Below are 26,526 nucleotides of genomic sequence, written 5' to 3'. Positions count from 1 at the left end.
TCATGCTCTGAAGATGTTGTTCCCATTGGTCATTGCTCGGGATTGCAAGCAAGTGAAATCATCTACCGTTCCATCGCTGGTTGCTGACGAATCCCGCCTTAATTTGTTGGTACTGTGCGGTAGCACTTCCTGACGGAAACGTGACGGCCTGTGAACCGTGCGAAGATTCTTACGCATAGGATCGAATTCATTTTGCCATCAAGAGGACCATCCTAAATAGAGGCAAAAGCCAACGCAAAACGGGGCATTCGCCCTGGGTTAGCTTTCTCAAGTGCATTCGATTGAAATTTGTTGTGTTTTTGCATGGGCTACTGCCAGCCTGCTTGCAGATAGTGTGGAATTGTGTTGCTGAAAATAAATCATCGCCGCGCCTATCTTGCAGCACAGTTGGCTAAGACGGAGCACGGCGTTAGTGCGTTGTGTAGTGCTGAAAAGTAAGCACAGCTGAGGTAAGGCCAACCGCAGAGATACGCAGCGAGCTGAAAAAGCAACATACACTCATCGTACGACGTACCCATACAACCTTGAGAAGCGATAGAGCGACAAAAGACGACGTAATCAGACTCAGTTCTGAGGGTGCACTGTTTCGAAAAGGATAATCAAGCGGGTTAGATTGGTGGAATTTCCATAATCCTTCCCCTAACCGACGAGTGTGCATTGTCATCGTCTCAACACACCATGGAATATTCTAGCAACGACGTCAAGCAACTGTTCAGGTAAGGAAGCAATGCATGTACGCTTTACCTTCACATGACATTTTAGGCTAGGGTACGTGGGGTAGAATTAGCAAATTTTTGTACAATGCTGCATCGTACGTCCATCAAACGGGCAGAGAATGCATTCTGAAAATGCATCACTGGAAGCCATATCCATGCTCGCCAGGAAACAACGTCATGGAAATTGGATTTCACCATCCTGCGACAGAGCGTGAGCTGTATACGCGGAACAGTTTTTATTATTGCGATGACGACGTGTGAGAATAAGGGTAGTGAGCAGCATATGATTTTTGTTGCTTTTTTCTTTGTCCCATCCAGCACGAACCGCTTGTATGGTGATCTTTGCTCGTGTTAAATTAAAAAAATACTAATCGTACACAAAAGAACCAAAAACATTTGATATGGTTTCATATGAAGAAAACGAATTTCATGCTCATGATCGATAAGCAATGATTTTTGGACGGAGCCGCTGTTCGTCACGTATGCACTGACATTCTTATTTCTGTATGCGGGTTCGTATTTGACGACGGGTACATGATGTTTTGGTTTTTGTTAACCAAATGTGTTTCAATATTTTGTTTGGCGTGAACGCAATTATAGATGCGTAATAGATATTTTTAAAATTAAAACAAACGGTACTGCGGACAATTTAAGGAAGTGAATACTACCTTTTCGATCGTTTGTTATGAATTGACTAAAATATGTGATGTCGATTCCACACAAAGTGTGAAAAAGTTGCAATTTCTAATTGCTTCTTGTCTACGTTATCACAAGTTAGGTGTAAAAGTGTTTTGCTTGTAATGCTATGCATATTTTTCTTAAGTGTGCTATTATACCCGTAATCCTAATTGAGAAGGCATTACAATCTTCACCATGTGATAACGAGCGCCTCCTTGCGTGTAGATAACGGTACTGCGAGTACCGTAAAGTAAACAGTCATGATATTGGTTTTGCAAAGCAAACATAAATAAAACTTTTATGGCTTTTTGCCCAAAAACGTTCAGCTGCAATGAAATTTTATTTGAACTTTCCGTACTTTTTCTTTCCACAGGTCTGTCTACATCTTGGTGAAGGGACAGGACGAACAGAAAGCGACACTTACGGTGGACGATATCCTGCAGCCAAGTTTCCAGCTTAGCCACCGCGTACTGGTCTCGCAGTGTATTCAACTGATTTTTGAAGATTTTGAATGTGTCGGTCAGAAGTCTCGGGAAATCCTATGGCGCAAGGGATATTACGATGTGGTGTCCGTGCTAAAGCGTCAAAAGAGCCGTGCAAATGGAACGGCTCTGCTGCACGCCGCCGACCGGTTGATTCGTGAGGGCATCAACTACTTCAAGGCCATCGTGCTTCGCTTCCAACAAATCTTCAATCTGGATTCGTTGCGTTACCTTGTCGATTTTGCACTGCTAGAGGACTACGATATGGATGTGCTGCGTGAGGAACCATCGTGCTACTCGCTGTTACAGCTGCAAACTCAAGATGACGCTGCTGTAAAGGAGCTTTATACCAAACAGGAAATATCGTACGCACTGGAAACGATCCACGCACTGTTGATATCGCTGGGAGACTTACATCGCTATCAGCTTGAGTTCGGTATCGGGAATCGGATGCAGTTGCGCGAACGTACCCGCAAGTACTATCTGGAAGCGTTCAAGCTTAATCCGAAGATGGGCATGCCACAGAACCAGCTCGGTATGTTGGTAGGTGCGCAGAACGGACATCTCGACGCGGTGTATCACTATCTATACTCGCTCTGCAGTACGATTCCGTTTGAGTGTAGCGAGACGAATGTAAATGTAATCTTTCAAAAGAACATTCGCCACCTGGAGAATGGTGGTGAGTTGGCGAGTGGTGTCGTGGACGGGAATGATATACTTGTGGACGAATTTATCGCTACCTTTCTGCTCGTGGTGGATGTGTTCTTCTACGACAAGGTTGTTACCGACTTTAACGCACTGTGCCATTCGGTGCTGATGGAGTTTAAGAAGATACTCAGTATTCGTCAGCTGCTGGAAGAGTACTATCTGACGGATGATATGCTGTTCAAGCTCGTTTCGATACTGTTCTTTTGTATGCACCGCATCAAGCTTATCAACTCGGACAAGATCTACAGCTTGAACGCGTTTCTGGTGGCGCTCTGTTCGGAGCTGCTCCAGTGGTGCACGTCCAGCTTTGAAAAATTCACGAGCGAACATAGCCGCGAGGACGCTCAGTTCCAAGAGCTCTACCTTCGACGGTACCAACGTTACGGTGCGCAGGTTAATCGTGCGCGGGACAATATTAGGAATGGATCGACGATGTATTCCAAGGATCAAAAATCTTCATCCGGCGTGGAGGAGGGAACGGGCAGTCAGGATAGTCGCGGTAATAAGGAGAACGAAATTGCTAATCATGGTGGGAAGGTATCTTCTTCATCGATCGTTCCCAGTGGATCAAAAAAAGGTACGGATAATGGCCGTGATAAAGGGACGAATAGTCGTCTGAAGAAACATTCCCGTCGTCGTAGACGTGCGTATTCGAATGAAAGCGATTCAGAGGATGGAGAGCGCAATGAAGACGAGGACGAGGATGTATCGGAGGACGATTACTACGATAGATCGGGCACGGAGTCTAACCACAGCAGCAGCGAAGAAGAGGAGGAAGATGAAGACGATGTAATGTCACTGTCGAGCTACGGATCGTACGATGAATATTCGGATGAGGAGGACTACGATCAGGAGGAAGATGGAGAACATTCCAACGAAGAAGATGACCATCCCGAGGCGCGTAATGAAGATGAACAGCATGGCGTCATCGCTTGCGAGGAGTTAACTCCGGAACAGTTGAAGTTCAAAAAACGCTATCAAAAACTGGACCCTAACATTGTGCTAGAGTTCGCCCAGGGCGATCGTACGATGCGCTCGCTGAAGATCCTGTTCGATTGGTTGCTGTGCAACATGGATGTGCTGCACAATTGCTACCAATCGAACCCAGAGTTTCTGCACAATATCATGAAGTTGCTGAATTTTTTCAATTTGGACTTCTTCACGAACCGATTCTATTTTACGCGAGATATGATCACCGTTCAGGGTTTGCGCCTGGATCTCCAAGAGATATTTAACGTTCGCCGCACCATTCCGCTGCCGGAGGACATCGCGATGAAGCGTTTTCCGCTGTTCGAACCGGCCCAAGAGGGTTTGCTGTGGGAAACACCGTACAAGCTGGGTATTGGCAAGGAAGATGAGAGTTTCCTGCGCCTGATGAAGATGGTTGATTTCGGGTTTGCTGTGTGCAAGTCGAAAAAGTTCGACTACTGCTTCCAGCCGAAGGTACGTGCTTTCAAAGTTCGAGTTGGTTACAATGGAAGCGGCGGTAGCACCAAAGGTCGCTACAAGTCATCGTCTAAGGGTCAACGGAATGGTGGGAAACAGCGTCGAAAGGGCGATATGGCGGTGGGAAAAAATGGAGGAAATAAGCGAGATTGGAATGCGGTATGCAGTGGCGATGCTGGAAATAGATCCCGTGGACTTTCGTATAGCCAGTCACGTACAGGCCGAACGATGAAAGGTAATGGATTGGGGGAGGAGAAAAATCGACGTAAACCGATCGAAAATAGTGATCATCGACGTGAGGAATCGGCGAATGATGTTCTGCCTTCACGGGAGCGTAATAAGCGTCAGCGTAACAGAGTGCGCAACAAGGCACGGCAAGGAAATGACGAGTATGGGTTGGCAGAAGGTCACGAACAAGCTCCAACGTTGTTCACGAAGAAGGGCTATCTTCACAATCGTGCTAATGGAATGTTGATGCAACGTGGCGCTGGATGCAATACCGGAGTCCCCGATGGAGATGAAATGCAGCGGGATAAAAAAGGAGGACCTCAGGAGAAAGGTGACATCAGTACGATAATGGGTCAACTGTGGTTGCGGAATGAGGTCGAAACGCTTGAATCGAAGGTAAGCAAATAATGTTTATTAAATGGTTGTGTGTTGTGAATTTGATAAATATAGACATTTTTATACTATATTTTTAGGTTAATAAACGAGCTGGTAACTTAACGCTGACACCGTACTTGGTGCTGGATTCGAAATGTCTGACCGAGTACACTTCCATAGTGAAGAATTTGATCAGAACAAAGAAGTTTGTCGTTTTGATCCCGGGTGCTGGTACGTTTCTGGAATTGGTTTGAATAGCTGGGGATTTTGGAAAATGATATCCATAATGAAGTATTTTTTTCCCTTTTGCGACAGTTTTGGGTGACCTGGATGAGTTGAAGAAGCACAGCGAAGGTGCACGTAATGCCATCAAGTGGTTGGAAGTTGAGTTTAGCAAAGGCAATCGTTTCCTGCGTGCGCAGAAGAATCACGAATCATTGCCAATGCCATTGGTGAAAATTCCGAAAAAGCTAGGTTAGTATAGCAAAACATTCCTTATGGTTTTTAATGATCATAAGCTAATAATGGCATACGTTACTTATGAACAGATCGCGAAGGTGCAGTTTTCAATCAGATCGTTCAGTTCTGCAACCATATCGTCACTGACCATGCCGATAATGACAACGATATCATCACCTACCTGTCGGGAGACAATCTGCAGGAAAAGAAACTCTGCAATGGTAGCAGCTACATTGGCATCCTGGAGGCCATACCGGTCAAGTTTGAGCAAATTGTCACGTTCTACTCTAGCTACAAGCGGAAATGAACCCCGGCGTTAGCGTCTTCGACCGAACGGGAGTGTTGGTCTTTGGTCTAAAACTCTGCAGCGAACAACCACTAAAAGGCGTACAGAAGCAGAAAACAAACGAGCATCAACAGCAAAAGCAAATTCATTCCTCTCTCTCCTCCAAACGAAGGGTGTCGTGTCTTCAGCGTCAAACCTTCTGTGTTGCTACCTTCCTTATGTTCGGCCACATATTGCGAGGGATAGTAAACAGGGTTGTAATGTGCGCAACGAAGGAAGGATACAGTGGGCGCGCGTGGCTTCTTCAGGCATCATCCCGTGTGTCCGCTTTCCTTCCTTAACCCTAAACTCCAGTACGGTGTGTTTGAATAATCTCTCCATTTTCTGGGCATTCGAAAATCAAATGAAAAATCATATTTGCTTTGTTCAGAATTTGGTGTCTCGAGTCCGGTTGGAACGGTTTCCATACCGAAGGGGCAGACGTTAGCAGTACGTCAGAGAAAACAACACCAGCAAAGGAGAGAGAGAGAAAGAGAGAAAGTTAATGAAGAAAAGAGAGCGAGAGACGAAGCTAAAATTGAGGCAAAGCTGATGAGATATATAAATTTTCTTGTTGGGAGGGAGAAAACTTTGATAACAGATGGAATGAAGTCTCAGACGATTAACTTAAATAACATCAATTGTGTGTAGGAAGTCAATCGTTGTGTACGTTGCAGGAGGGAAATGCATATAAGTTTGCTTTGAGCAATTTTCTATCAACAATATCGTATATGCGGTATTTCGCTATTTGGAAACACAACATTGAACATAATCTTCCTTGAACATAACATCCGTACGATCTTTGGGTGATGGTTTTCATGAATGAAGTTCACTTAACACCATTGGAACTGTGCAAATGCATAAGATATTCATGAGAAACCCGTTCAATTGTGGAACCCTTCAATTGCTTAAGCTTGATATTGTGGGGTTGAGGGTTAGAAGCTTGGAAGTAACAACAAAACACGTCTAGACTCGTAAGAACCATTCCGCAAATTTGAATTCTTTCATCCTCCAAGCGCGTCTCTGAAACGCATTACGCGCTGCTATCTGTTTTATGCATAGTTTTTCTTCGTTCTTCATTATTCTTTAATTTTAATCGCAAACCTTGAGTTCGGCGTAAACATTCTTACTTACTTGTGTTAATCTTATTGTCATTTTTCTTTCATAACATCAAAAATTCGCAAAATTTGGTTTGAGGAGCTCACGGAATACTCCCATGTGTGAAGCAGGGATTAACGTTACTTTGTGCGTTAGGAGAATACAAATGGGTAACTTTTCACTATGCCGGAAAGCTTTTCGAAATCATTTCATGTTACATCATTCATATTACATATTTTCTGCTAAAAATATCGTTTGAAATTTATTATGCTTTTCCTACAAAAAACCATACGTACAACTAAATTGAATTATTCCTATGCTTATGGTGATCAGGCATACAGTACTTGTTCGTTGTGGCAATACGTGCGATATTGGATCTCTAGTTTGATCTAGTTTTCCATTTTGTAACGATTCTCTCAACAATTCAATTCAATAAGTATTGATGGGTTTCCCAAACTCATTTTTTTTGGGCACTAGAAATGAAAGGTCCGTAAACAAACAGCTACCGTAATTACCGTAATACCGTAAATTCCTGTGGAGACTCACAATTATTTCTTTTGGATTCCCTTATATATCATAATACCCAGCAAACAAACAGAAAATGAGAAGAAAAGAGATTCTTAAATTATGTTTCAGTTTTTCTCTCCTAACTACGTACGTACTACACAACCAGAACCAGAAACTATTATGCTTAATTTTCTTTGCCGAGTTCGCATTAAATAAAAATCCTACAACATGGAACACATTCTTCGTGTGTGTAGTTACTGCGCCGTTGGAGTACTGTCCGAAAAAATACGTTATATTAGCCATCATCTGAGTATATTTCTGTTCGAAAAGAGATAAGAATCAGTAGCTTTATAGTAACAAAGTAACAGTTGGATTGATTATATAATGAATATTTCAGCAACATGTTTTTAGAATTTACACAAACGTGTACGCAATGCGTACAGACTTGTAATGCACTATATGTTCCAGCGTTGCTGTAAGATTCCCATGCCCACAGGGGAGGGATGCATGTTTTTCATTCATTATACAAGGCATGTGCAGTGAAATCCTGTGTTTCTCACGTGATTAAAACCTAACCGTCAGATGCCCATTGAGATCAAACAAAAAACAATAACATCCACAAAACAAGTGGAATCAAATTCTACCTATGCGTGATTCACATCGTTACCATTTGTTGTTATCTGTCCGTTTAATTACGTCAAACAAGTACTGGAATATTAATGTACTCTGTTTGCATTAGCAGTATATTGAAAATCTGGCTGTCGTATACTGGTTGGATATACTAGATATACTAGCGCCATTTATGGATTCTTTTCATGTACAACTTTTGTAAATGTGTGAGCACAGAATCTACAGGCAAGGTGGAAAGATTCCACATCTATCTCTGCGAATTATACTTCAACGTGAAAAGAATCCAATTATTATTCTATCTTTATCTTTGAACCCTCTGCATTAGACTAATGGCTTTGGTGGATCATGTCATGAGAATGACACCCCGCGACCTTAAAGGATTTGAAAGCTTCCAGTGATTTATCTGTATTCTTACTCCGTGTGTGCGATAGAACGCACAATACATTTGCATAAGTCGTGATGACGATACACTTCACGCGAGCGCGATCTACAAACACCTGCCTGATTATGTTTGTCCTCCCGAGTTCTACCAGTAACAGTAACGTTTGGCATGACTGATTTTCCTCTCGTAATAGAGTGAACTCCATCGTAACCTATCGTTTTGCATCGTAACGATTATCATTTAAGGGTCTAATACGCAACTAGCTCCGGTTTGCATTGGATGATCATGAGCTCAAGGAACACAATGGTTCCCCCGCGCGTTCGATTGATGGGTTCCGGTTGTCACCCGCTAGTAGTAGGTGCCAGTTGGGGCAACGAGGCCACTAGGTGGCATACCTTGATTTAGCATCCGTTGTGAAGTACATGTGCATATTTTATTTCCTGTTTTGTATGCTCCTCGGGTGTGAGAAAAGAGATTAAATTATCGAGATGAAAATGAAACAAACATTCTCGATCATCCTCACCTGGCGGAGATCCTATCCGTCCTCTGAAAGGTTAAAGGTATAGAAGAGGGTGTTGTCATTGTTTGAACAGCGTAATTTACTACGCTGCATGGCAGACACGGCTATTTTTGCACAGAAAACAAGATGATGATGATGCGTCTGGTAGCTTATTATGCAATATATTGCATGTAATGTTCTCGTCGCGTAATTCCAGCTTAGCATTATGGTTTGCATTTTGGCGTCCGTTGTGATGGGAATTGTGCACCGCTGACTGATAGAAAATTAGCGTGTTTTCTTTACCGCTTTACGCTATTCTTATTGAATATCAGTAGACCGGCCGTTTTGTTGCAGCTGCATTTCGATAGGCTTACGTTATGCAATAAAATAAGCAAGAAAGTTGAATGACTCTGCTGGCCAAAGCCGCAGAGCCTGATGGTGGTAGCCGCCAAGATCTTTGGGGGCAAAATTAAACCGGTTGCTAACCTTGAAACGTTTGCTGAAAAGTGATGTTGATATGTATATTCGGACGGCGATACCCTGGGCGGGGGGTGATTAATGAAGTACTATGAAGGAGAGGTACATCAGGTTCAGCTGGAACCATATTCCTGCTTTTGTGTGCAAATATAGTCTATTAAATTAACACGACAATAATAGTGATAATAGCTCGACTGAGATAATACTTTGAGGTTTTCAATTAGTTTACGATCTTTTTTTATTTATTACGAAGTCTGAGGATCAATCTAATGATATGATCAGTTTACTATATTGTGTGTAGTATAAAAGTTTTTGAAATTGCCGCTAGATGGCGCTAACTAGCATGAGAACAATGCTGTCATCGACTGTTCGAGATTACTTAAACAAATTTCTCAATAAATTCAACAAATAAAACTCATTGCTGTTTCCTACCATAAGGTTTGAGACAGTCCGGACAGTCTGTCCGATTTCGCAATCCCCTCCTTCCTACATATGCTTCTTCGTACGCATCTTTAACCCTTGAGTGTAAAGTGAGATGAAAAGTGAAACCACATAGAACACGGTTTATCGTTCCAGCAAGGAGCTGGAAGCGAGGATGTGGCGGAGGGTAGAGCAGTGAAACAACATCTCGTAAATTGGCATGACTCTCCGATAATGTGTGCCGGTGGTGGTGGTGGTGGTTAACCATCGCATTTTTCATGCCGGTCAACATCTATAAAAGCATTCACACTCGACGAGCGACCGTTCAGATAGTCACAGTTCAGGCAGCCAAAACCAAGCTGCACTAAATAAGCCCAGGTTCCAACCAGTGAACTCGACCGTGTAAACGAGTGTGTAGTGCGTGAAAAAGGGTTTTTACAACAGTTCCCTTCCACCAAGGACACCATGAAGTTGTTAGTGCTTTTGGGGGCACTGTGCGTGTGCGGTACGATGGCTGCGTCGGAGGTGGAATTGCGTAAGTAACTCCAAAACTCGAGCCGGGTTTAAGCGCTTTATCGGTGTGTGCATCTTGCAAGACCTCGTTTAATCCGTGTGCATGCAGTTGCAACTTGCAACGCTTGCTGATCATATTTTGCACGTGATCATACTTTGGCAAGTGGAGTAAACAATTAATGTGGAACAGAGAGGTGGATAACTACTAATGGGTATTTTAGTTCACGATTTAATGAGAGATCGTGTCATGTCGCGTTTGTTGACAAGCGTGTATTAATTTGTGTTACGTGCGAATTTGTATTTTTTATTGCATTTGATAGAAAAATCAGAGAGCAAAAAAGAGAGAGAGAGAGAGATAGGAAATTGAAAAGGAAAAGTATGTGATAAGAAAATAGTGAAGGGAAACTATTTTAAAATCTTAATCAATCTTCTACACATTGGTTTCCGACCGTGTATAATCAAAACTCAAGACCAACGGTTCAGACTAGATTCGAACTAAAGAAGTTGAGTTGACCAAACGCTTAATACGATACCATGAGAATGCCTCGTTTAGGTTCAGTGAAAACACGTTTTATTCTGTGTGGCAACAGCTTTTTTATTAATTGATTCATTTATAAATCAAGAAAAACAGGAACTCGCTTGTTTCTGGTTTATTTTGTGTAAGAAAATATATTCATTTGTGGTCGTTAAAGGTAGACGACATAAAAGCAAAAAAGCACAACTTCGACCTTGATGCGACCATAAAAGAAAGACTTCATTCCGGTAGAAGACAGATGAACGGAACGAGCGATAAAAATTTGTTGAACAATACTTCACACACGCATAAACACACACACACAATATCTTGAATATTAATGCTTCCACTTAGATGAGTAAGTTCTAGAAATGTAGCAAAGATAAAATTGCTAGACCAGAACCAAATTATCGTAACAGGTCAAACCAAAGACGAAGAATGGTTTTTTTTATACTTAATGAGATGATTTTTTTTTCGTTTGAGCTGAGTGATCTCTATCCGGCTTAGCTTCATCATGAGTGTTGTTCTAAAATGAAGCACACACATGCGTAATCATTCTCGTTAGTAAGCTCCCCCAGCGTGACTTCGCCGTGATGGGTATGTGTGATTCATGAGAAAATCAAAAGCAACATCTAGTTCTCGTCGATGAGAATAATTGTGCCTCCATCACCGCAGCTCGAGTTAATGAGATTAGGTGCATCGTATTGAAGGCTGGGGAGGGGATGGGAGGGGGACAATGTTCGAGAAACATTTCCATTCCATTTCAATGGGGATGAGAACCTCACGCACTACTACAGAATTACGCAAAATTATTAAACAATATCATGGCAAGTCTCACCGCATATCCTTGACCTGCTTTGCTTTCTGTTCCACATTTTCTTCCCATATTTTGTAGCCGCTTACATGGAGATCTGTTATCGTGACAGTCCTTTGCTTGGCAATTGCATCAAGAACAGCATCCAGCGTATGCTTCCGGAAATGCATGTAAGTAGGGCTGGGGGAAGGAACTCGTTTAAATCTAGTCGGTAGTTCAAGGTTCACCTATAGCGTACCTAGGTCATGATCAACTGCTTGCCCATCCTTCAGTTTAATGTTAATTTAATTCGTTTCCTTATTGCGTTTTTTAACGTGTGGCGCTTAGTTTACTATCGTTACGTCTCTTTGCATAGCTCTTTCTTTATTTTCTTTTTTCGTTTTTTATCCTTAAACTTTTATTCACATTTAGTTTTCTTGTGTTTTATTTTGTGTTTAATTTTTTAGTTTGTAAGTTTTGCTTTTTTATTCTGTTTTATTTATTTATGCTTCTAAAATGACTTCTTTTGTCAAATTATCAATATATGTTTTTATAATTCAATTTCGCTGCATATCTTTCGTCAGACTGGTATTGAATCTCTCGGTTTCCCATCGCTTGATCCGTACGAGACCAAGAGCACCTACATCGATTACAAGCGCAACCAAATGTCGGCTTCGCTTCACGTTAAAAACTCCAAAACGTACGGCATGAGCAAGGCCCGGATTCTGGACGCACGGGCGACAGCCACGGACAAGTCTTTGAACCTTGCCGTCGATGTGCACTTCCCGGAGATCGTCATTGATGGATACTTCAAGGGCGAGGGACGCTTCAACAGTATTAAGCTGGCGTCGAAGGGCTACTTTAACAACACCATGTGTAAGTAACCCTTTGAATTACGTCCACCAACAGCCAATGTCACTTGATGTATCTTATATTTTATGATTCCAGCTGACGTTACGACCACCTGGACGATGTCGGGAAGCGTGAAGGAACGTGACGGCGAGGAATATCTGGAGATCGAAAGCTTCGACATGGCTCCTGAGGTAGCTAACATGAAGATTTACGCCACGGGACTGTTCCCCGATCCAGAATTGAGTAAGTGCCGGACGAGAATTTCTATTCGACAGTGTACTGATGGTCGGTCTCCCTGTCTTTCTAGATCAAATCGCTCTGGAGTTTGTCAACCAGTACTGGCCAATGTTCTACAAGGAGTTGCTGCCCAGCTCCCGGGAAGTATGGGAACCGGTGATGGTCGAGCTGGTGAACAAAATATTCCTAGGTGTTCCGTACCGACGACTTCTGCCGAAGCAGCAGCAGTAAAAACTAACTAACCGGCTCACCGTTTCGCTGGAATGTGGCCGAACGTTTTGTGTAGGTTTTTCGTCATAAGCAAGCAGGTTAATTTGTTGTAATAAACGATCATGATATCACTCTTTCTCAGTGGATGATCAATCCCCTTGGAGGCCCAAGGCGGAATTATAGTTGGGGCCTCTAATTTCAAAAACGATGGAGGGAGGGAAGGGGAACATTGAGGGGACTTGAAATGAGACAAGTCGAAAAGCGCAGTTAGAAGGGGCCTACTCCGCCTACCGTTTGATCCGCCGCTGGGCCACCCCAAATCACCATCTTCGAATACAATAACGGAACCGGCTATATCACCACCAACAACAGTTACCACTGTACCTGCACTCTTCTAAATGGAGCTACAACCATACGTGCGCCAACTTCGAGAAGCTGCACGTGGTGGAATTTACAACTACAGCATCCAAGGAGCACTTTGCCATCGAATTGGTTCGCTCGCTGTTCTTCCGGGATATTCGCCGTGCAACACTCAGTTATACTTCTTCGATCTTAACTTAACTTTACAAAACATTCAAGCACCAGTAGTTGGTGGTGGACATAATCGATATTGTCTGTCCTGCAGCGAGTATTTATCACTCGCAATCTCCTAACTCGGATGTTCAGTCATACATATGAACGCATGTCTTTTCGCGATGAGCTGCGCCTTTGTCTCCTTTCACATATACCAGGTATTGACCAGTGCCGGAACAACGCACCGACTGCAGGTGAGATAGGTCATGTGCAGTGGAGGATCAATCCCCTTGGAGGCCCAGGGCGGAATTTTTCAAGGGGGCCCCATAATTTTGCTACGGCATTATCGGTGTTAGGGAGATGAACTTCAAACATAATGTAACAACACCAGCAAAGTCTCGGAAAGAAAGCTCCCTTGCGTACATCTCAGAGTTCTGTTGCGTAGCCCTGTAAACGGGCCTAGTAAGCTAGTCTCTATATATAAACGTTTGTATGCGCTAAGGAGAACGATAACGCCACTACTTGGATCGCCATTAGCTGGTACGAAATTCCATACAAAACCAGCTGTTTTCAGATTGCCGATACCAGGAGAGCATCCACGGAAGAAGTAGCACCTAGTACAACAATTTTGGTCGAAAACCGCCGAAAGGTATGCAATGTTTAAACACTAACTTTCCCGTTGGTCGAGAAAAATTTCTTCGAAAACTACCTGTTTCCGAATGTATAATACCAGGAGAGCATCCACGGAAGAGGTAGCACCTAGTACAGCAATTTTGGTCGAAAACCGCCGAAAGGTATGCAATGTTTAAACACTAACTTTCCCGTTGGTCGTGAAAAATTTCTTCGAAAACTACCAGTTTCCGAATTTAAAGTACCAGGAGAGCATACACGGAAGAGGTAGCTCCTGGTACTAGCGCCGTAAGGTATGCAATGTTTATACACTAACTTTGCAACCAACTTGCAACGCAATGCGCCGTAAGGTATGCAATGTTTATACACTAACCTTGCAACCAACTTGCAATGCAAGTTTGGTGCATGCAAGAAACTTGCAGCAAGATGGCGCCCAACTTCGTACTTGCATGCAAGTTCTTGCATGCAAGTTTGCAGGCAAGTTCTTGCATGCAAGTTTGCATGCAAATTCTTGCATGCAAACTTGCATACAAACTTGCATACAAGTTCTTGTATGCAAGTTTGCATGCAAGAATTTGCATGCAAACTTGCATGCAAGAACTTGCCTGCAAACTTGCATGCAAGAACTTGCATGCAAGTACGAAGTTGGGCGCCATCTTGCTGCAAGTTTCTTGCATGCACCAAACTTGCATTGCAAGTTGGTTGCAAGGTTAGTGTATAAACATTGCATACCTTACGGCGCATTGCGTTGCAAGTTGGTTGCAAAGTTAGTGTATAAACATTGCATACCTTACGGCGCGAGTACCAGGAGCTACCTCTTCCGTGTATGCTCTCCTGGTACTTTAAATTCGGAAACTGGTAGTTTTCGAAGAAATTTTTCACGACCAACGGGAAAGTTAGTGTTTAAACATTGCATACCTTTCGGCGGTTTTCGACCAAAATTGCTGTACTAGGTGCTACCTCTTCCGTGGATGCTCTCCTGGTATTATACATTCGGAAACAGGTAGTTTTCGAAGAAATTTTTCTCGACCAACGGGAAAGTTAGTGTTTAAACATTGCATACCTTTCGGCGGTTTTCGACCAAAATTGTTGTACTAGGTGCTACTTCTTCCGTGGATGCTCTCCTGGTATCGGCAATCTGAAAACAGCTGGTTTTGTATGGAATTTCGTACCAGCTAATGGCGATCCAAGTAGTGGCGTTATCGTTCTCCTTAGCGCATACAAACGTTTATATATAGAGACTAGCTTACTAGGCCCGTTTACAGGGCTACGCAACAGAACTCTGAGATGTACGCAAGGGAGCTTTCTTTCCGAGACTTTGCTGGTGTTGTTACATTATGTTTGAAGTTCATCTCCCTAACACCGATAATGCCGTAGCAAAATTATGGGGCCCCCTTGAAAAATTCCGCCCTGGGCCTCCAAGGGGATTGATCCTCCACTGCACATGACCTATCTCACCTGCAGTCGGTGCGTTGTTCCGGCACTGGTCAATACCTGGTATATGTGAAAGGAGACAAAGGCGCAGCTCATCGCGAAAAGACATGCGTTCATATGTATGACTGAACATCCGAGTTAGGAGATTGCGAGTGATAAATACTCGCTGCAGGACAGACAATATCGATTATGTCCACCACCAACTACTGGTGCTTGAATGTTTTGTAAAGTTAAGTTAAGATCGAAGAAGTATAACTGAGTGTTGCACGGCGAATATCCCGGAAGAACAGCGAGCGAACCAATTCGATGGCAAAGTGCTCCTTGGATGCTGTAGTTGTAAATTCCACCACGTGCAGCTTCTCGAAGTTGGCGCACGTATGGTTGTAGCTCCATTTAGAAGAGTGCAGGTACAGTGGTAACTGTTGTTGGTGGTGATATAGCCGGTTCCGTTATTGTATTCGAAGATGGTGATTTGGGGTGGCCCAGCGGCGGATCAAACGGTAGGCGGAGTAGGCCCCTTCTAACTGCGCTTTTCGACTTGTCTCATTTCAAGTCCCCTCAATGTTCCCCTTCCCTCCCTCCATCGTTTTTGAAATTAGAGGCCCCAACTATAATTCCGCCTTGGGCCTCCAAGGGGATTGATCATCCACTGAGAAAGAGTGATATCATGATCGTTTATTACAACAAATTAACCTGCTTGCTTATGACGAAAAACCTACACAAAACTCCGCCCAACAAACAACGCCCAACTTCGTACTTGCATGCAACAAACTTGCATGCAAGTTTGCAGGCAAGTTCTTGCATGCAAGTTTGCATGCAAATTCTTGCATGCAAACTTGCATACAAACTTGCATACAAGTTCTTGTATGCAAGTTTGCATGCAAGAATTTGCTTGCAAGAACTTGCATGCAAGTTCGCATGCAAGTTTGTTGCATGCAAGTACGAAGTTGGGCGCCATCTTGCTGCAAGTTTCTTGCATGCACCAAACTTGCATTGCAAGTTGGTTGCAAGGTTAGTGTATAAACATTGCATACCTTACGGCGCATTGCGTTGCAAGTTGGTTGCAAAGTTAGTGTATAAACATTGCATACCTTACGGCGCAGTACCAGGAGCTACCTCTGCCGTGTATGCTCTCCTGGTACTTTAAATTCGGAAACTGGTAGTTTTCGAAGAAATTTTTCACGACCAACGGGAAAGTTAGTGTTTAAACATTGCATACCTTTCGGCGGTTTTCGACCAAAATTGCTGTACTAGGTGCTACCTCTTCCGTGGATGCTCTCCTGGTATTATACATTCGGAAACAGGTAGTTTTCGAAGAAATTTTTCTCGACCAACGGGAAAATTAGTGTCCTGGTCCTGGTGCAATTTCGTTTATACTTTAAAGTCACAAAGTCGATATTCTTCTCTGCATTTAATTTATCACATAGAAAAAAATGTTTTATATAACCAAGGAAGATATTTTTGATCAATTTTCTACCTTGTAAATTAATTTTTTTTTTGCTATAATTTAACTTTGTTTTAAAATTTTCAAAAATCAAACAATAGGCACAAATTTATTGGGGCCCCCAACACGGCGAGGCCCTAGGCGACCGCCTACTCCGCTCACCGTTTGATCCGCCGCTGCTCTTTCTGGAATGGTAAAATTATTAAAAAAAGGTATTGGCTGTGTTTTTTTTTGTTGTACTGGAGTTTAAAGGAAGTTAATGATCATCATGCGTTGTTTGAGGTATTCAAACATTTCATCATACTTCTCCGAGTCTAATCAATGTCGGGAAAATACGTATAAGCCCTAGCTATTTGTCAATTTCACAACGATCGATGCGTCTGTTTTGACGCGAACGAGAATTCGTGAACATTCACCCACGTTGATTAACAAAATTGGCACACTGATACTGCCACAAACGTTAGGTTTAATCCGTTCCTCACGAATCAAGGAACAGGCCCCGTAACCTTTCAGCAACATGATTTGCGTCAGCAAAACCATTTCTTACACCATTCTCTCACTTATCTGACGCATAACAATAAACAGAACCGAAACATAAAACACTATAGTCCGAGAGATCATGATTAAATGTCCCTTTTATATTATCTTTGAATGATAAATGCTAATGGTAATGGTGTTTATACAGCTAGATATGAATAGAAACCTTTCAACACTTTCGGGATGCCTTATTGGCATGAGAATGGATGCTCGCAGCACAAAAAAAACTAGCATTGTATCAATTAACATAATGAAGTTCCATCCATTGGTAGTAGCGAAAAACAATGCTTGGCTGTAATGAAAGTAATGTTTGTGATACTCCGGTAATGTTGCGCCTGAAACCCTTCTCAGAGAGGGTTGGAGGTTTGGTGGGGTGACCATTGTTCGCATGAGCATTGACCAGGGTGCACAAAGGCTCATAGTTTGATCGGCCCTCAGCTCAGCTCCAAAAAAGGGAAACTTTATTAAGAGAAAAGTCATTGTAATGCTTTGGGTGGATGGAAAAGTTCTTTGCATATTTCTGTATTTTTTTTGTTTCCAGTTGACCCATTTATCGCCAAAAGCTTAAACACTAGAAACATACAGCTAATTATTGTTCTTTATTCCAATTCTCCCCTATCGACTAATCTAGTTCGGATCGTTCTTAAGCCGCCACTATACACCGGCTACACTTTCCCGCTGACCTGATCGTAATCGTCCTGCCCGAACCGGCTAATGGGAAGGTTGGGCCCGCTAACAGGCCCCCCTCCTTTTAAACGCACATATATGGTGCACGAACACCGGTAACTATTTATTCTTGTGATGGGGCACGCGAACGACGAACGACAGCCAGCCGGGTCAGGCCGGGCTGACTACGATCGCTAGCGGGAGATTTTTTTCGCGCTACTCCGAATTATCGATCGACCGGATGGTGGAAAGGAAGACAGGCCTGCGCGCGTGGTAAAAGCAAGCAAATGGCAGAGGTGTCGGCTGAATGGGTACAATGACAGAGTTGTCCATTTGCCAGCATTCGGACCGGAATGATAGAACGAAAGAAGGACAGACGCTGAAGCTTTGGGGAGGCTTAAAGACATCAATGTTTAGAAAGGGAACAGCGAAAGGAGCTGCGGAAAAGGGTTGTGGTTGCGAAGGGGGTTAGTGTACTGGTAGGCTGAAACAAGTGAAACACCACGCTACTTACTGGTGTTTCGTGTTTGTCTTCAGTGAACACAGTGACGCCCGAAAGAAACTGTTATAACCAATATATTTTTCTTCGTTTTAGTCATCTGTTTTCCAATGTAATACCTCATTGAAAGCTTTGCGTTATAAATTTCTCTCGTATTTATCGTTATGTTTGCTTATATTTTAACAACTTCTATTAACTTTTTAATATTTATATGACTTGGAATATTGGAAGGTCTAAGTTATATTATTTAGTTTACAACAATAAAACTTTTTATTTATCTTTCTAGAGCTAACTAAAAGATCATCTAGCAGTAGTATAACATTTTTGCCCAACACTGTAGCAGCTCTGTCCATCGGGGTTGATGGGTGATCCGTACGAAGCTTCTACTACGAGACGCCCGCGTCCGCGCCATAGTTTGAATCTTGCGTGACCACACACGCGTGCGATCGGTGTTTTTTTTTTGTTCTGCCAAACACTAACCGCGCAACACCAGGTCCGATACGCGAGTCCGATTCTCCCGATGTTTCACGCACCAAACCATGCGCTCACGAGCGCGTAGTAGTTGTCTTCGATCGGGAATTAGCGGGACGGGATCATCGCGCATCGGGACACGGCACATTCCCGGAGGACCAGCGCAGAAGAAGTGAAGAGAAACAACACACAAACCCCACCCATACACACACACACACTCGGACGGTTTTCCCCTGAAGTGCAGCAGGAAGCGGGCAGGAACACGGGACAGGAACGATTCCGTGTGTGCGTGCACCGGGAGCTCTGTGTCTATATAAAACGGTCATCAATAAGCTGGCCGCATTACAGTTCAATTTCAAACGGTTTCGAGTCAATGTCACGGGCACGTCCACGGCGCGGCACTGTCCCGGTTCGCGGTTCGTTCAATTATTCGGCAGCACTTTGCTAGTGATCTACATCGCGAGTAGAACAGAAGTGATAAAAGTGCTTTAATTTGATAGTTACTTAAAAAAAACAAGATCATTTATATCGATCGATTGCATGAAGTGTTTTATAGTGAGGTACAAAAAAACAGCGATCGTGCAAGTGTACAATTCGGTGGTGACAAAGTGTCACAATGCGACTGATTTGTGTGATCATAGTAGCGTTGTGTTTGTCGGTGGATGTGTGGGGGGTAAATGTGGATAAAGCTGAGCCACATTCAAGTGAGGATACAGTTGTAATTGAAGGTAAAGTGAGAAAAAACCGATTAAAATGTTAATATGAATTTTGAACGAGGGTTCGTCGCTTGTTCGTTTTGTATGAGAAATCAAAAGACTTCAACGCGCGAAAGGGCAAAGAATTAATTTGTGCACATTGGATTCAAATTAATTGTTGTGCAATTGTTACTTAATTTGATTTTAAGTTGCAATAGAAATAATAAACTTTTATGATTTTGATAATTTTTATTTAAACAAACACAAAAAAAGAAAAATAAAAAAAATAAAAAAATGAAATACGAAACATGGAAGATCCTCATCCGATCTGATCTTCAGATGTACTTCGTGTTTTTGCAAGCATTGTGCATTGGTACACTTGTTCCTGCGTGGTTCCTGTGTACACGCATTTAAAAAAGCAAACTGCGTAGTTTCAAGCCATACTTTGCACACACGCACACGCCACATTTACACCAGGAGCATTGAACCATGCAACCGCCCAAACAGCGCACATTCAGTATCGGACGTTCCTCGCCTTGCTAATCACAAACCCCATCGGTGGGCTTTCCGACGTGACAAAGGCGTTGAAAAATGTCCCAAACAAAGAAACGGTTGGTAGGAATCAGGATCTTCTGGTCTGGGAGTGTACACGTTGTGCCATTTAGCTTTGACATTTTGTGCGTTCCGTTTGTTGAGCGTGTGCACGGCCGAGAGTGGCGAAACAGGTGGTTCTGGATCTTAAGACAGAAGATACCCCTATAGGAACTGGTCTCACATCACGATGCAGACGGTCGAGGACGGGCATGGTAAGAACAATTGCAAAAGCTGAAACTGGTAGGTACCGGTTTCGGGGTGGCATGATCTAAGAACCTTACCATGCTCTCTATCTAGTGGAGCAAGTTGAGATAAAGGAAGAAGTAAAACCTCCGAACAACAGGACAGATCTTTCATTTTTTTTGGGGAAGGAGGGAAATAATGCGATTGTTCTTAATGTTTGAAATTGTCTGCACCACGTCATCGTGAAACAATTTCCGCTTAAACAATGCGCACCGAAGCTAAGATGCTTAAGCACCGCTCGAAAACAAACAAAACACACACCCATTTTACATGCCCCGTACACGAAACAACGCGAGATCGAGGGACCCGGAAGACAGTGAGCGCGTAGCCAACAGAAATGGGGCAAGTGAAAAGGATCGCAAGCAAACGGGAAAATCCAACGCATTGCAGCACCTTGCGAAATGTGTCAGCCGCGTGCCATCCCAAAGGCCGACAGGCACCGTTGAGGAAGACAAACTAGTGCTTTCCACATTACGCGCGCGTAAATGAAGCGGGAGCGAGGGTACAAACGTCCCAGGCGTGGAATGAGACCGCAGCGAGTGTACGGTGTTGGGTGTTTATTACTTGCCATGCGGTTCATAGACGATTCCGATCAGGTACGCAACCGGCGTAAAATGTTCGGTAGACGGACTTCATCACATGCCGGTCTGGGTAGTAGTCATCACACTAGGAGTCATCCCAGGTCACTATGGGTGGCTACACGGCATGCGTTAAAATCAGTACAATCAAAGATCGTTAAATGTTTTATTTAATGTATTCGAAGTTTATGAATGACTTTCAAAGTAGCAAGTAGAGATGGAACTCTCAATAAACTCTAATGTAAAACCAATACCTCTAAGTTGAACTTTATAATGAATATAATCTGTCCACTCTCTGCTGCTGCTATGTTTATCCACTCACACTGTTTGACCAGAACTAAATTAAATTTTAATCGATCAACAAAGGCACGCATTCGCCCATTAACGGCTGAATGGGTTGATAAGTCTGCAAACAACTAATTACAGGCTAGCTAATGGTTGGGCTGGATGGATCGTGCACGGAACGTAACTTTTAATTAACGATCCTTTCGTTCGGGATCTTCTGTGCCAAGATCCAATCCACGGATCGAAAGAGGGCAGCAATGGATGAATAAACTATGCTATTGCTACGCAAAACTGATTAAGCGCAACAGCAAACACAATGGATATTGGAAACACGCACTCACACATCTGGAGGAAAATTCCTTTGGGGAAGGACGGCCGTTTCAAAGTGCCGATCATGCTGCAACATGCAACCACGTCTAATGGGAGCATTGTATTGGATTGATATTCCGCCCTTCAACAATCCCTGATTTATGTGCAAGACCTCAGCCCATCCCAACCCAAACCATCCACCGGATGAAGAAACCGGCGTTTCTTCTGCACAGTTCCTCTATAATAGAATTTATTTTGCAACTCCTCCAACCAGTGGGGCGGGATTCTGCTGCTTCTGGTTGGGAAAACGGAAAGTACTGTAACGGTAGTCGGTAGGCTAGCTGATGCTTTTAGCACCTACATTTACGATCGTGTTGTTTTACGACCATGCTTGGACAATGTCCAGCCTTTGATTCCGCTCCCGGGGTGGCTCATTAGCACGGTGAATAATGGATTTACGAGGGGTAATCTGGAAGTTCGTAGGAAGAAAGGTGAGTCTTCGGAGGAATTTCACTCCGAGCAAAGGTGCAATGATGAACATTTTTCCTGGTGAATGTTTGTCAGGTAAAGAGGAACGAGTGAAAAGCGAGGTAAATAAGTTATCCTGGCTATTAGTAGCAATTATTTCCTCTAACAAAGAATAGACCAAATCATTACTAAGGAATGACACATTTCAAAGGAAGCTTTGTATCTTTGCTAGTGCTTAATTATTACAGCAAAACATATTCCAATTTACACATTCGGAACGTTTTTTGCATTGAATATTCAATAGTATGTTCTTTGCGCAGTCTAAAGTTAGCAGGAAAAGTTCAAAATAATATGTTCCTTGCATATTATGCAACTTTATACAGTTAAGAAACAAAATGCTTCCTTTTCCTTTGAATTCAAACACTCGCACCGAAGGCTGTTGACCTCAGCGGGATGTTGTATTTTTAGCTGCAACACCGAAACATTGCTAAGGTCATGCGGTTTCCTCTTATTACCAAGCGTTCCAGATTCCATTTTTTACTGTTTTCTTTACCTTTGGATGTTCTTCCACCCGGTTACAGTTCCTTTTCTCCTGAACATGGACGTGGTGAATCATGCGTGAGCTGTCTGGTTTCTCAACCCAAACCACAAGCCTGGCCAAATTCTCGAGCCCCATTCGAGGGTCCGCATAACACAACACAAGCTGGTATAGGGGGGGCACAACTATCTACCGTTTGATTGATATTTCTCGAGCGACGATCAACCGGCCAGATCGATCATCATTTCTTCCGATCTCTGCGCCCCCCAAACCTGTTCCCCTTTCCTTTCCTGACGTTTTTTTTTTCTCCCCTTTTCGTTTTATCGTCGCCGATGATCGGCCGTTCTGCTTTCATTGTGCTGGCAGCTCCATTCGGTTGGTTAATATGTAAATTTATTCAAATACTGCCACCCCGAAGGTGTGAACGAACTTTCAAATAAAAACAAAAATATCAATCCAACGAGCAAGTGAACGAATAAGCGACAACACAAAAAAAGAGCCAACACACGAAATAAGTAAAACAAATACTTATCTTTTCGTGTGTGTGATACTGTTTTTTTTTTAAATATATATTACGTTAATGTTCTTTTGTAATCCGTGCAGCGCTGGAGTGGTTTGATGGTTTTGTTTTTCCTTTTCTTTTGTTTGGCACAGAAATTCGTTCAATTTTAGAGGGTTGAGGGTAGAGGGTTGAATGATTGAATCGATACAATGACGATTGATTCGAATAATTTGCGCCACTTGACAGTGATTTATGGTGTTTTGGCAGTGGACCGTCATCCTTTAAGTTTCCTTCACGAGAGCTTATATGCGTGTATTCTTTTAATAGTATTAACAATATAGATATCAAAAATGATGAAACAAATCTTGTACTTGATTAAACAATCTAAATTAACAGGTCGCTGGTTATTGATAGCAATATTCAGTTGAAATTCAAAGATTAAATATGCTTTGGTCTGTTAATACCATCAGTGAAACTTGATAAACAATAACATCAAATGACTATACTTACCTACTTATTCGGCGCTAAAACCTCTTCGGGGTTCTGGCCTGCTGTGGGAGTCCTCTTAATCGCTCTCGCCGCTTGGCGGACGCTTCAACGTCATCACTCCATCTCAATTTGGGCCTCTGTCCATGTGGAAGACCTAAGAGGACTTCTCTGGGTCGTCTGGTGTCATTCTACTGACGTGACCAACACACCGGCACCTAGCTAATGTAATTGGCTGTACGACAGTAAGTTTGCCGTACACCTCGCAGAGCTCGTCATTGTAGCTACTCCTCCATCCTTCTGCGTATTTTACTCTCGATCGCGGCTAAGAAGGTTTGGTCAATTTTGAACAAGGTCCCTGTCTCAGGGATGTATGCGAGTACTGGAGCTACCACTGCTTATAATCTAGCCAGTATTTCAGCGTATTTACGATCCAGTTCAGGAAATCTCAATGTATCTGTCAACGTTCCTATAATTAAAAACAATATAAGCGCATTTAATAAGCATCATTTTGATGTGGATCGGAATATTTCATACAAATCAGACGGAAATCGTGCAAGAGGTAAAAGTGTAGAATTGTATTGCATACTTTTAGGCATAAGCATTGAACACAAGCATGTGTTAAACACAAATTAGTTTGAAACAGTACAATTGTGTTGATTATGAATAGATATTAGTCATGAGATATGAATGTAGGACAAACATACTGGGCGGTGTGAAGATAGTGTGAGACGTATCAAGCGTTAGCAAATACTTACTACGAAATATATCCTTAAAGTACACTTTCATACGTTTGTCTTTCATAAACAGCCGATCAACCGCCACCTCGACAGCCACGCCAAGTGTGGCTGAACGCTCACGTGCCGCATGCCGACTGGAAGCAGGCACTGGGCGACGGCAGCCCGTGTCTTACCGCCAAGGGACATCTGGGCTTCTGCACCTCGTTCCGTAAGTGCTATCCATACTTTAAGGTGCCCGATCTGAGCGTCTGGGAGTCATGGGTGCTCGGTAACTACGACACCTGCAGCTACTTCAACGAGCAGGGCCGCCAAGCGTTCGGTGTGTGCTGCACCAACCCCATCACACCCCTTCCGATCGATTCCAATCCCGTCATAGAGGGCGTCCCGGGCGTAGTGCTGCCACCGTTCAGTGCCACCGGTGGTACCGGGCTGGGCGAACCGATCAAACCACCGAACAAGAACAACAACTATCCGAGTTGGCCACCACCAATCCCGACCCATCCGCCGGATCATACGCCCGCCACTCATCCACCGTCGTTCGGTGGACCCGAGCCACCGACCACCGTTGCCTCCGTTGGTCCCGTTTCGGAACCAACGCAACGGCCTTCAACCACGTGGCCTACACGACCGCAGGTGCCGCAGGTTCCCAATCAACCGACACCGTCACCGGTACAACCGATTGGTGTTTGGCCACCACCCGTACCCACCCATCCACCGCTGGAGATTTCCACCCTGCCACCCTCCTCGTCCGGTGTCGTGAGCGAACCATCGAACGTTGGCTGTGGTGTGAAAAATGGCAATCCGGTAAGTGGGATGATAATCGGTGTACGAATCGCACACAAACGATGCACGATACATCATCGGAGGCGTTGTTCGCATGGAATGACGCAAACCCAGCGACGATTAATGCATTTTTTTGGGCGGGAAGATTGCTCTTTAAACAGCTTATAATATTATTTACAATTATTTACCACACGCAAATAGGACTGTGAAAGCTTCGAACATGCATCGAAAATTGCATCGATGAGTAATCACGTTTAATAGAGGCATTCAATCTTTAAAAATATTTGCCTTCGTCAAATCAACATTGAACTAACTCTTGTGAAGCTTACTTTAAAAATACATAACATTAAATATCATGCAAGAACTACACAGAGAACATTTCCGCCTGAATGTGTGCAACATTTTAACATTACTGTCCCAATAACTACTACTACCGCTTTATGCACTTTTCTAGGACACGGAGCGAATTGTTGGTGGTCACAATGCGGATCCGAATGAGTGGCCTTGGGTAGCGGCCCTTTTTAACAATGGACGACAGTTTTGTGGTGGATCACTGATCGATAGCATTCACATCCTGACGGCGGCCCATTGCGTTGCCCAGTAGGTAGAAGTTTCGTCCTTACGCGGCATTGCAAATTCAATCCTTCTTCTCTTCGCTCATTTTCCCCATTTTCTCAATAGTATGAGCTCCTACGACGTGGCACGTCTGTCAGTGAAGCTCGGCGATCACAACATCCGATCGAACACGGAGGTACAACACGTGGAGCGGCGCGTAAAGCGACTCGTCCGTCATCGAGGGTTCGATTCGCGTACGTTGGTAAGTGGATGACTTATTGCTGCCGTGCTCTATCAGAATGTCTTCGTAAGCTGTCTTTCTTCTCCACAGTACAACGATGTGGCCGTCCTGACGATGGACCAACCGGTACCGTTTACGAAGCAGGTGCGACCGATCTGTCTGCCGGCAGCAGATAACACGCGTGCTTACAATGGCCATACGGCTACCGTGATCGGTTGGGGAAGCTTGAGAGAAAGTATGTATGAGACGTTTTTAAGGTAAGCTACGACACTTACCGTTTGTTTGATGTTTGTGCACAGATGGACCACAGCCGGCAATCCTGCAGGAGGTGAATCTACCGATCTGGACGAACAACGAGTGTCGCATCAAATACGGTCCTGCGGCACCGGGTGGCATTATCGATACGATGCTTTGTGCCGGACAGGCAGCCAAGGATTCTTGCAGTGTATGTGTCTTTTTGCAGGAAGTGGGAATAATTTAATGAGATCTTGTCCTTCCCGATAGGGTGACTCGGGTGGTCCATTGATGGTGAACGATGGCAAGTGGACGCAGGTCGGTGTCGTTTCCTGGGGTATCGGATGTGGAAAGGGCCAGTATCCTGGCGTTTATACACGCGTCACCGCCTTCCTGCCGTGGATTAAGAAAAACATCAACGACGCCTGAGGAAGGTGCTGAGACCGTAGATGATCCGCAACATAATTGCCATCCGTAAAAGTGCCGCTTACTCCGTATCCTTTCCGTACTGCCTGTCTTGGACGTTACTCCT

At 43.6% G+C, this 26,526-nt stretch overlaps 4 protein-coding genes across 4 annotated transcripts in view; 3 read left to right on the top strand and 1 right to left on the bottom strand.

Moving 5' to 3' along the window:
* Window positions 1–26,526, bottom strand: part of LOC128305888 (nucleolar protein 4) — a 289,274-nt gene that overhangs the window by 177,584 nt on the left and 85,164 nt on the right. The gene's annotated exons all lie outside the window — the stretch shown is intronic.
* LOC128305258 (nonsense-mediated mRNA decay factor SMG5) lies at window positions 471–7,245 on the top strand. The gene is made up of 5 exons (XM_053042625.1): window positions 471–716; window positions 1,768–4,654; window positions 4,732–4,864; window positions 4,949–5,107; window positions 5,182–7,245. Exons 1-5 carry the CDS (start codon window positions 679–681, stop codon window positions 5,397–5,399), a joined length of 3,435 nt encoding a protein of 1,144 aa, XP_052898585.1. The 5' UTR covers window positions 471–678; the 3' UTR covers window positions 5,400–7,245.
* On the top strand, window positions 9,777–12,724 carry LOC128305285 (uncharacterized). The gene is made up of 5 exons (XM_053042660.1): window positions 9,777–9,965; window positions 11,353–11,441; window positions 11,835–12,126; window positions 12,199–12,345; window positions 12,410–12,724. The coding sequence occupies exons 1-5, from the start codon at window positions 9,896–9,898 to the stop codon at window positions 12,568–12,570; spliced, it is 759 nt and encodes a 252-aa protein (XP_052898620.1). The 5' UTR covers window positions 9,777–9,895; the 3' UTR covers window positions 12,571–12,724.
* On the top strand, window positions 19,360–26,493 carry LOC128305270 (clotting factor B). Its single transcript, XM_053042640.1, has 7 exons — window positions 19,360–19,471; window positions 24,252–24,985; window positions 25,419–25,564; window positions 25,646–25,781; window positions 25,851–25,995; window positions 26,060–26,205; window positions 26,265–26,493. The coding sequence occupies exons 1-7, from the start codon at window positions 19,360–19,362 to the stop codon at window positions 26,421–26,423; spliced, it is 1,578 nt and encodes a 525-aa protein (XP_052898600.1). The 3' UTR covers window positions 26,424–26,493.

This window comes from Anopheles moucheti, chromosome 3 (assembly GCF_943734755.1).
Source record: "Anopheles moucheti chromosome 3, idAnoMoucSN_F20_07, whole genome shotgun sequence".
In the NCBI taxonomy this organism is placed as follows: Eukaryota; Metazoa; Arthropoda; class Insecta; order Diptera; family Culicidae; genus Anopheles; species Anopheles moucheti.
The sequence above is the reverse complement of the archived record's forward strand: the minus strand, read 5'-3'. Positions and strand labels throughout refer to the sequence as shown.

Bases quoted from the DNA above. Each gene is read 5' to 3' on its own strand.
- LOC128305258 (XM_053042625.1), top strand. From the start codon at position 679: ATGGAATATTCTAGCAACGACGTCAAGCAACTGTTCAG. The intron at 717-1,767 runs GTAAGGAAGCAA...TTCTTTCCACAG, and splicing joins GACGTCAAGCAACTGTTCAG to GTCTGTCTACATCTTGGTGA. The intron at 4,655-4,731 runs GTAAGCAAATAA...CTATATTTTTAG, and splicing joins TCGAAACGCTTGAATCGAAG to GTTAATAAACGAGCTGGTAA.
- LOC128305285 (XM_053042660.1), top strand. From the start codon at position 9,896: ATGAAGTTGTTAGTGCTTTTGGGGGCACTGTGCGTGTGCGGTACGATG. The intron at 9,966-11,352 runs GTAAGTAACTCC...CATATTTTGTAG, and splicing joins TGCGTCGGAGGTGGAATTGC to CCGCTTACATGGAGATCTGT. The intron at 12,346-12,409 runs GTAAGTGCCGGA...CTGTCTTTCTAG, and splicing joins GTTCCCCGATCCAGAATTGA to ATCAAATCGCTCTGGAGTTT.
- LOC128305270 (XM_053042640.1), top strand. From the start codon at position 19,360: ATGCGACTGATTTGTGTGATCATAGTAGCGTTGTGTTTGTCGGTGGAT. The intron at 25,782-25,850 runs GTAAGTGGATGA...TCTTCTCCACAG, and splicing joins GGTTCGATTCGCGTACGTTG to TACAACGATGTGGCCGTCCT. The intron at 25,996-26,059 runs GTATGTATGAGA...GTTTGTGCACAG, and splicing joins TTGGGGAAGCTTGAGAGAAA to ATGGACCACAGCCGGCAATC.